Source organism: Jatropha curcas, chromosome 7 (assembly GCF_041381405.1).
Source record: "Jatropha curcas cultivar XTBG-Jc1 chromosome 7, XTBG_Jcur_1.0, whole genome shotgun sequence".
Classification (NCBI taxonomy): domain Eukaryota; kingdom Viridiplantae; phylum Streptophyta; class Magnoliopsida; order Malpighiales; family Euphorbiaceae; genus Jatropha; species Jatropha curcas.
Genome location: NC_143157.1, coordinates 19,162,907 through 19,174,350, shown reverse-complemented (window position 1 = coordinate 19,174,350; position 11,444 = coordinate 19,162,907). Strand labels below are relative to the sequence as shown.

Here is an 11,444-nt window from a genome sequence, read left to right as displayed (position 1 = left end):
TCTACATTTTGAGTGATGCATAAAGTGTCTAGGGAACTATCTACAACAAAAGAACAATGCCCATCAATTGACCATATTCTTCTTAATTGCAGCCACATGTTAACTGGACGCTATCTACAACAAAACATAAATTTATCCTATGGATAATCTCTATTGAGGCCAAATCATTCTATATGCTCTAGGAGACAATGAACATTATCCAACAAAACAAGCAACAAAAGCAATTTTGTTCTCCTTATGACTGAAATTTCTACAGAAGTGAAAGTTCCAATTACCATGAGCAGGAAATTGTAAGACTACAGATTATACAAGGCAAAAATTCTATAAAGAAGAGCAAAGAGATAACAAAAAGTTCCTAAAACACTAAGCATCTTCCCAAGAGCAAATTCAAGACTCATCAACAATTTTATATTTTTAAAGAAAGTAGAAAAAGCAATGAATACCTGAGATATGAATTTCCATGACTCTTTTCACAAAATTTACTCCTGCCTTAGCATCCCATATGTCCCACTGCAAGTCATACTTGCACTTAATAAAAACTCAAATATATGTACACTTTACTCATGAACACATACATCTATGGCATTGCATAGTACCTTGTCAGAAAGTAAAAGTCATTTGGTGAATGCTTATATTCCATAGAAACAGTAATAGCATATATTACAAAACTCACCTACCTCATCTATAATTAGCTTGTACGATTAGAATGTGAAATCATTCCAAAAATAAATATGCATCAGAACTTAAAGTTATACCTGCTCCTCTTTCCTGGCATCTGCATCGCTAAAAACCATTTTCATAATTCTTTCAATCACATGGTAAATTCAAGAAATAGATCAATAGCCACCCAAAAAAATATATTTATACATGTCTAGCAACCGATATAAAATAAACAGTGAATTGCAAATAAAAGAATTAAAGGAATAACCATAGAACAGGAGACAAGATGACAGGAGATGATCAACTTCATAATTCTTCTGGTTCGAAATACGATCATCTTGAAAAACTACAAGCTTGATTTTTCCCTTATCTACTTGTCAAGTAGCTGGAGCAATATGGTTCATGTTGACAAAGAAAAAATCTGAACAAAAAAGATTCTCAGCATAGGTTAACTTATAAGGTCTGTCTCCCTCATTTGCAAAGCAAAATAGATAGAGCATCAATATATAAGAGCTCTATCTTTAAAGAGATAATTTCTCCCTCCCCATGAGAAACAGAATGTGCCAGTAGCAGAAACTCGGAGTATGTCTTAATAACTCCAACAAAATGCAAATCAATCATGACAGTAGCGATATTAAGTAGACCATCATTTGACAAAAGAAATTCCAGATCCCATCTATTTAGTAGCCATTCAATTGGCGATTAGGTGACAAGATTTTTTTTTGGGGGGGGGCGGGAGGGGAAGAAGATGAAGAAGAAGAAACAAGAAAATGAACTCTTAGACTAAATATAACTGAGTCATCTATTTTAGAAATTCAGTTATCCATCTGTTAAAATAAACTGAGGAAGAACCTTTTCAGAATATCTAGGTCCAATAGAAAGGTAAGAATACATACATGCTCATCTAACATATATCTACCACAATCAATGAGAGATTTGTTGGCTCATATTGAATATTTTAATTACAAATACAATTGATGGTAACAAGTTACCCAGAGCACACACATATACAGGACCTCAAAGCTCCAATCAGTGCCTCAAAATTGTGCAATCTCAACTCACTCGTAAGCAGTCACAATGATGAATAAGGCATCAACTCACAATTAACACTTCAAAATTGTTAAAATCACTCAAACAACCAATTCTGGTTCTCCAGCCACATGATTTTGAAAAGGAGCTTCAAAGTTCAAGCTCCTTGCAACATTAAAGAAATGAGCAACAGCTTCTTCAGGAGTACCAACAAGAACACCATGTCCAAGATTAAGAATATGTCCTCTTGGCCCAGCACATGCCACAACTCTGGAAAAGAAAAATAAAATATGATCCATCAGATTTAGAATTTTGGAAACTCAACTTCATTTCTTATTTATGTAGAATTAAGATTGCAAGATCCAGGAGCCATAGTAATTCATCAGCATAAGAAGATAGTCATGTGTTTTAGCTTAGTTCCCTACCATCTAATAGATGAACACAGTATACTATAGATAGCTCAATTTGTTACTTTGATACTTCATCCTTCTAATGCCAGGAATAAGACACTTGTAAAAAAACTAATTACCATTCAAGCAATTGACATTTACACATTTGGTGTAAATGTAACAAAAGATTTCAAATTCAGGAAACTGTCACAAAATAAAAAAAAAAAAAATACAATTGTGGAATAAGGACCGCAGGACAGCATTCTTAACCTATAAGCTTACACATACTGATTCAAGTGTAGCTCCAAGTAGGCAACAACATTGAATATCGTGGTAATAGAAGTTTGGTCAGTAAATTTATTTTGTCACCAACCGTTGTATTTCATCAGTCAATGCAGGTAAAGGTGAAAACAAATAAGCAGGATCCACATTTCCCTGTACACTGATCCCGCTACCCAAATGCTTCCTTCCATCTGCCATATCCACAGTCCAGTCTAACCCAATCACATCAACTCCAGTTCCTTTCATACGCTCAAGAAGACCACCATTTCCATTAATGTAGAGAACAAGTGGTGTTTCCGGGCACTTATTCCTTACTTTACGAACTATCTGCAATTTCAAAAACACCAATATAGAGTTAAGATAATACAGCAGAAAGTCCAATTTGCATCCAGTGATTTTTACAGCGTAGTATAAACTGTTGAAAGTATTCGACTAGTGCTGTCATATTACAAGGTGTAAGGTAGTCCTTAGTATGACATTTGTGCACAATACTTTCCTCAAACTGACAAATGATCTCGTCATACTCACAACTTCTGCAAATCCAGGAAATGATACCAGGAGCACTAACCCGAGCATTGATATTCACTTTCATTTCTTTTTTGGGACCAGTTTTCTAATAGGATGATATAAATTGGTGACCTATTAACTGAAAATAGCTCTACTATATATAAGTCATAATACCTTTAGAATATAAAAGAAATTGTCATGCAAACTAATAGAAACAGATCAAACTTACCTCTTCAATATATGGCTTTGACCAACAGTCCCACATGTTGGGTGGTAGTTGTCCACCCCAGGAATCAAATATTTGTATGCAATGAGCCCCAGATTCCACTTGGTAAACAATGTAATCAGCTATTGCCTGTGTCAAATGAGTGAGAAGAGTCCTTAATACATTTGGTGCTGTATGGCACATGCTCTTTATGGTAGTATATGTGCGAGTTGTACCCCCTTCCACTATATATGTAGCAATAGTCCAAGGTGCTCCAACAAAACCCAATACTGCAGCACGCCCATCAACCTGCATAGAACATTTTAAGAGCATTGTAGAAGCATGGTCTACATTGTCGCATAAGATAAAATAGCACTGAGAAAGGTAGGAATAACCTCGCGTCGCAAAATTCTAAGAGAGTCCCCTACAAAGTGGAGTTTCTCCAGCTCAATGGGATGTAAAGCATTTAACCCTTCTTCAGAACGAATTGGAGTTTGAATAACTGGCCCCCTCACTTCTTCTATGTCAAATGGGACACCAAATGCAGGTAAAGGTGTGAGTATGTCGGAGAAAATAATAACACCATCTGGATGAAAAGCTTCCCAGGGCTGCAAAGAAATTTCCACAATGAGATCAGTTGTCTCTGATCTCTCTCTGAAGGATGGGTATTTCTCTGCAAGCTTTCTGTAAACAGCCATATACCTTCCTGCCTGACGCATCATCCATGCTGGAGGCCTATTTACAGGTTCTCCTCTAGCAGCCTTAACCAAAAGTGGATCTGAATAAAAATAAGTATTGAGTGAAAAAGTAAGATCTGCATATACCAAAAGAAATAATCCAGATATAGAAAAGAAACAAATTGGTAAAAAAAAAAACCTGAATATTCAAGGGAACATATTATACATTTCAAAGTGAAACACTGTTTTTCTTCAAAAAAAAAAAAAAAAGTGAAACACTGTTCAAAAACAAAGATAAAATGTTCAAATAAGTTACGTATTGCAGCAAAGCCCCTAAATTCTAAGTCCCTTACACAGCCACTGGGCAACAACAGGGCTGACTGGCTTAGAAAATTTCACCTGCAGTAGTATCAAATCCAAGAACCAAAGAGTAATGCAGGGCATCTTGTAACAGTTGCTTAGCAGCCATGCAAATAATGCACACAGCTCATGCAAAGAACAAAAATAAAATTGGTCTTCAAGAACTTGACTAATACTTCTCATAAATACCTTGAACTCATACCATCTTAATTCCTGATTGAAATGTAATGCATGACTAAACCAATGAAGAGGTACACCCACCAAAAACAGTTAGATAAAACTCGAACGGAAAAGTAGCAGTTACTTTTAAATTAAGAATTAAGAAATAATAGTACGCATTCATAACATTTTGGGATTCCACGTGTGGCATTTCACTTAAATTACATAAAGCATTAATTTCTAATTCAAAAATTTTTCCTCCACTGCCACTAAAGAGACAGCCCAAACCCTTCCAGTACAAAGGAGCTTACAAGCATAATTTTCGATTAAAACTCAATAAACAGGAAAATGTGAGTGAAAACAACACCAATTGAATTAGTGAAATTACCAGAAGAGGGAGAAGAAGAAGAACAAGAGACGTGGAATTTTCTGCTTCGAGAGAATTTTCTGCTATGGGAAGAAGAAACGGAAAATCCAGTGGAATTGTTAAACTGAAACCCTAGCTCAACGGAAGAGATGGAAGAGCTCCTCCATGATAAAGAACTGAATGAACTGCACACACTGCACCAAGTTGAACCGATTAAAAAAGAATCAAAATCCAGATACCTAGAAAGTTTGAAATTGAAGAAACGAAATTTACCTTGTAGGCGAAGACCAGTTCATTTTCATGAAGAGAGTTTTGAGAGAGAGAATGAGGGATTAGCGACTGCGTTTCTATATCACTTTGGTCGCTTATCTTTGCCTCTCTGTTTTTTTTTCTGGCTGTAGCCTGTAGGTGATGGTAAATTGGTAATTAGAAGGATCGTGACTCGAGAGTAGAGTCGCATCGGGTAACCGTTAAAAATAAACTAACCGAACTCAGATTATTAATTTAAGTAGCCCCGTTAAGAAATAAGTCAGCAATATCCAAATCTGTCCCAAATTTATTTAGATTTATCAGTATATTATCTGAATTCGTTTAAATAATCGTTTAATCACAAATTCGCCCAATCCATAAAACCTAAATTAGCTTAGAACCCGATTTTGAACAAATACAAATTAATCAATTATATTTATTTTAATCTAAATAAAAATTTATTTTTTTATATTATATAAATAAAAAATTAAAAAGTGCAAAAAATGAAAACATGACGAGGATTATTAATGTGCAACGCACGATATAAAAAAAACTAGTACTATATATAAATATGAGAATAAAAGAGAATAATAAGATTTTCAATACTCTTTGATGCATTTTGGACTATACTCAAATAACTTTAGTCATAGCGGATTGAAAATAACATTTTATTAGTTTATTGGATGTAATTTACAGAAATTATTTTTTTAAATAACTATATATATACAATTAAGCATTTCAAAATTTTAAATGTTATCTATTTTAAGTTTATTTTTTAATAAATACATATGATAATGAGACATTTGAAAATTTTTATATTTTATTTTTTAAATATTTGATTCCGTGTTAGATCAAAATATAAAATATTTATTTAGAAGAGAGATAAAAAAAAAGTATATTATTTGTATTAATATTTTTTTCTTTATGTTTGGATGATTTGATTGGATATATTTTTTAAAAATATTTAATATTTATTAATATTTAATCTTTTTATATAATTTATTTCTTATTATATGTTGAGTTCGAAAAATGGTTTTATTCTTAATAATAGTATTTTATTTTCTTTTTCAATATTGAATTAATTATAAATATTCAAATAGAATATGCATAATATTTTATTTAGGAGAGAGATAAAAAAGAAAAAATATATTCTTTTTATTAATATATTTTTTCTTTATATTTATATTAGTGCTCGAACTTGCACGATGCGTGGAATAGTACTAAAGAATGAAATAATATTTTATAATCCCATTTAAAAATAACAAAATTATTAGGGATGTCAAAATGGGTTGGCGAGTCGAATTCGATACGGATTCACGTGACACGATTAGGATCAACATAAACACAGCCCATTTAATAATCGTGTCAAATTTGTCGACATGAATACGTCGCAAAAATTAGACAGGTGACACGAACACAACATATGCAACCCGCCTAATATCATAAACATGAAGATTGAACAATGAAAAGACACATTGATATACACAGTTAATAAATTACTTGCATGAAATTTTATTTTTTTTAATTTTCCATTTTATGCTTCTAACATTTGTCATTTCATAATCCTAAATACTGCCAAGTGGTAAATTGTGTTACTTACACTTGACTTCCATATAAAGCAAACAGAAGGGAGAGTTTATTGGATTAGATTAAAACACCGATCTTCACTTTCGAAATTTGCTTTTCTTTTTTGTTTTCTTTTTTTTATTTAATATGTTTACTTAATTGCGTTAATGTTAAATACATAATGCTGGAGTTGAGTTAATATAATGGATTCAACTCAAATTGATCAAAGTTTGAATAACAATTTATTCAATTTGCACATATTGAGTTATATATGTATTAATTTAATTTAGTTGAGGAATTTAGAAATGTATATCTTCACTTTTGGAATTTGTTGTTCTTCTCTCTCTCCGCGTTATTATTAACAACAATTTCTTTTTTTTTTTTTGTTTTTCAGTTTAATATAATTTAATTAATTGTGTTAAGATTTAATACATAATGCAGCGTCGAGTTGATATAATGGATTTAACTAAAGTTGAGCAAAATTTGAATAACAATCTATTCAATTTACAAGGCTTGGATTATATGTATTTTAATTTAATTTAGTGGAGAGAATTTAGAAATGTATACGATATATGAAAGTTGAGTTTGGTATTTATATTTATATTTATACAAGGCTAACCCAATCCATTAAAATATCAAAATATTAATATCTTACTATAGTCTTTGTTGTGTAATTGGATTTGGATACAAGTGTTTTTTTATAATTTTTTTTAAGGGTATTGTTAAAATCATTTATTTCTATAATTAGGGTTTTTCTTATTTTCACTTCTAATATATACTAGTTTTTTAATCGTGCGTTGCACGTATGTGTACTCGTTATTTTTATTCGTTAATTAATTTTTTACCTTTATATTATATAATATTATTAATTTTAATACTCATTATTTTTATGTGTTAATTAATTTTTTATCTTTATACTATATAATATTATTAATTTTTTAAAATCTTATTTTAATTATCATAATTTATTATTTACTTTTTGTATTTTTTTCTTAGTAAATTCATTTGATGTATTAATTGATTGTCTTAAAAAATTTTATATGTATTAAACATGCATTTTTATTATATATCATTCATTGCTCTAACTTGTAGTTAGGTATTTTGTACAACCGCTATCCTACAAATTTATTAATGTATAAAGACATTATACATCTTGTTGTCTCTTTTGATGTGTCCTCTAAAATAAATAAATACAAGTCTGCAAATTTTTATACTTAATAAATACAAGTCCACAAAAATCAAATAATAAATATTATAATATATTTCCTAATAAATAATAATAAATCATATTTTTTAGATAAATTACTTATAGGAAATAACTATAACCAATGAAATTAAAATTTTATTAAAAATAATAATCAAACATATTATATTTTTTTCATATTTAATTAAATTATCTTTATTTTTTCAACCAATAAAATAAAAATCATTAAAAATATTATATTCTTATCATATTTAATATATGCCTTATATAATATAATTTTTTATTTTATCCAATAGAATCTAGATTCAAATAAGCAATTAATAAAACCAATCAAAACTAAATTATTTTTATTTTTTTTCCAAATAATAAATTTAATATTATTAAAAATATTATATTCTTACCGTATTTACTATATACCTTATATAGTATATAATATAATTTCTTATTTAATATATATATCTTATAGTATATAATTGTCACGACCCGATTCCACAGGCTAGATTGGTACTAAGACTCAGGTAAGCTTAAAGCCACTGAGACCCGTAGTAAACCTAAACTACTAAACCATACATGCCACACACGAAATTTTAGAAACAGTAAGCCTATATAAATTAAAATCTATGTGTATACACTAACAATCGCACAATTCTTGGCGCAATCTAAGATATCTAGAATAACACATACTTCGGCCTAATGATAATACATCTTTGGTTCTCATAAATTATTATACCTAACTTAATACATGACTAGTGGTACATAATTCCCTGCAGAGTTCGATAACATCTAGAAGTGATGAAATGCTTATAGATAATAGTACATTAATTAATTAACCACAGAAATTTAGAAATTTTATATTTTATAGCCTTGCGGAGAACATTGCAGAGCCTTAGCCAAGTCGAAGGAAATTCCTAATTCCTGAAAAGTTAAACAAGGGAAATGTGAATTTTATAATGCATAAGAATTATTGCACCACACTTGCATTCACACGAATGTGTAAATAATTAAATCTAGTCATCTGACTTATTATATGATCACGCGGGCAGTCACACAAATAACATCACAACAACACTCACAAATATTTACACCTTTACATAACCACATCACGTGGAAATTGGTCTGTGGCATCACCGAAACCCCGATAAGCCGTCCTCTCACATGGCCCATGCTCTTATGACGTATGCACTAGAAAGCTAATCCCCCATTCATGGTCGACAGGTCTAATCCTCACTTGACCAGCCCTCTCATTGTTTTTCCATTCTCTTCTTTCTTTTCCATATCAATGGGAGGCCACCATGTGGTTTTCTATATCATCCATATCATATCATCAGGTGCACACAGAGGCGCTGATCTCCCCATACCTGGCCGACGGTCAAATTTCATATTTTCATCATTTCCAGGACCGTCCTCACAAATGAATGGTGACCCACTTTATCTCCACTCCACACAAACAAATCATAACATTATCACAACACAATTAATCAAACATTGCAATTAAATGCAAGCTTGGCAAACAATTAAAATATCATGATGCAATTACATAACTAGACATTCATAGTTGATTACAATTAAATAAAAGAATAGTAATTAACAATATATTATAATAATTAATCCTTAGAAAATAAGTAAATAAATAAATAAATAAATAATAAAATAATTAAAGAACTTTATTTATCATATATCAAGTTAAAGATTAATCTAAATAAACCTATTAACTTAATTATTAATTGTGACTAGCCTAAATTCTATCGAAATTCTGAAGGAACCTCCCTAAAATTTAACTAACCCACAATTCAATAATAAATTCTCAAATCCCATCCTTTGGGCAACCCAAAACAACTAATCCTATCTGCCAACCCATTATTCATTCGTTCGATCATGTACTCAAATCATACAGCCCATGTACTCAAATCACACAGCCCATCCGTCAGGCAATCAATTAGATCAAGTATCCTTCCTCCTTAAACATCAATATTAACACTCAACAATCTCAACCATAAATTTACAAAAATAGCAACTTTCAACCGGTTCCAACAATACTCATATAAGATTATTTGTTAAATCATAAGCTCAACAATTTAATAACTTTATGGTAATTAAATTGTTAAGTTGTTAAAACTCATTTTTAACAATAGCTATTTAACAAAAACTATTTATTTAAATTCGATTCTTATATCAATATCGGAAGAGGTTAGGCTTTCCAAACTTAGTTTATCAAAATTATGCATCTACCCTTCGTTAACCAACTAAAAACTCATCTTACTTTTCTGATGCGCAACCAACTAATTTTAAGCTAATGATTATACTAATTAACTATCTAACTAATTTCAAATTTATTTTTCACATTTCGATTTATAACAATTATTCTAAATGACTTATAGTCTAGATTTTCAAAATATAGTGTATTTATCTAATGAGGATCACATTCGATTAGAGACTAAAAATATTCTATTTACATATAAACTATTCCAATAATCTAATTTCTTATTATTTAAATAAATCTATTTCAATAATCAATTAAATTCACTAATCATTTAAATTCGGAATTTACACAAAAATTAAGAATTAGGTTTTAGTGCGTACTGATTGAAAGTCGAATGACGATTCCACGATCAGCGCAAGGAGAGGATAATTCTACCTCTTAGGACCGGTCGGAGACTCGCCGGACCCCCGCCGCCGCCGCATATGGTGGTCGGAAAACCTTGGATGCTTGGAATATATGTACATACTTTCAAGTCAAACGGATTTAGGATACAAGAAAAAAAAAATCAAGGAAATTAAAAATACTTAACCATCAATAGCCATCTATTTATCGCAAGGGAGATATAAATCTCTTACTAAATTAAAATGATAATAGTTACAAATTATTCAGTAACAAAAAAGAAAATAAAAATTATTGTTAAGAATAAAACTCTTTCAAAACTCACCTAACAAAAAACATTTCAATGTATATAGATATATAAATATATCAATAACATATATATATATATATATATATATATATATATATTTTAAGATTAAAATTTCAATTGTTTACCATTTCATGTTTAATTATGTAAATTCTATTTAAAAATACCAAATCAAATATGACAAATATAAAAAACAAAAATATTAATAAAAATAATATACTTTTTCCTTCTTTTTTATATCTCTCCTAAATAAAATATTATATTATATATATTCTAACTGAAAATTTATTTTTTAAAAATATATCCAATCGTATCATACAAACATAAGGGAGAAAGAATATTAATAAAAAAGGTATATTTTCTTTTTTTTTATCTATATATTAAAAGAATTAAATATTTAATAAATGAAATATAAAAAATTTTCAAATATCTCATTATCATATATATTCATTAAAAATAAATTTAGTAAATATAAAAATTAAAATTTTAAAATGTTTAATTATATATATGCATTTATTTAAAAAATCATTTTTTTTCGATTCATTATGAGGTCTGATGGCCGAAATAATATTATCGGCTACACAACAGTCAAATTGGGAACTCAGCTAACAAAAAAAAAAAAAAAAGAGTTTGAATATATATAGATACATAAATATATCAATAAAATATTATTTTTTTTAAAATTAATATTTTCAACTGTTTACCATCTAGGTTTAATTATGTAAATTCTATTTAAAATTTTACTTTTAAAAAATTTATCTAATCAAATCTTACAAACATAAAAAATAAAAACATTAATAATAATAATATAATTTTTCTTTTTTTATCTCTCTCATAAATAAAATATTATATGTATTCTATTTGAAAATTTATTTTTTTAAAAA

General features: G+C 29.3%; 1 protein-coding gene across 2 annotated transcripts; it reads right to left on the bottom strand.

Annotated features, from left to right (window-relative positions):
• Positions 1-1,513: 1,513 nt before the first annotated feature.
• HEME1 (Uroporphyrinogen decarboxylase) lies at positions 1,514-5,069 on the bottom strand. Of its 2 annotated transcripts, none has more exons than XM_012220411.4 (6): positions 4,909-5,069; positions 4,657-4,829; positions 3,468-3,850; positions 3,097-3,381; positions 2,452-2,687; positions 1,514-1,959 (listed from the first exon to the last, which is right to left on the bottom strand). In XM_012220411.4, exons 1-6 carry the CDS (start codon positions 4,935-4,937, stop codon positions 1,791-1,793), a joined length of 1,275 nt encoding a protein of 424 aa, XP_012075801.1. In that variant the 5' UTR covers positions 4,938-5,069; the 3' UTR covers positions 1,514-1,790. The 2 variants fall into 2 exon arrangements, 1 of the variants encoding a protein (XP_012075801.1); XR_001046985.4 differs by having other exon boundaries at positions 1,819-1,959; positions 2,367-2,687.
• Positions 5,070-11,444: the final 6,375 nt, after the last annotated feature.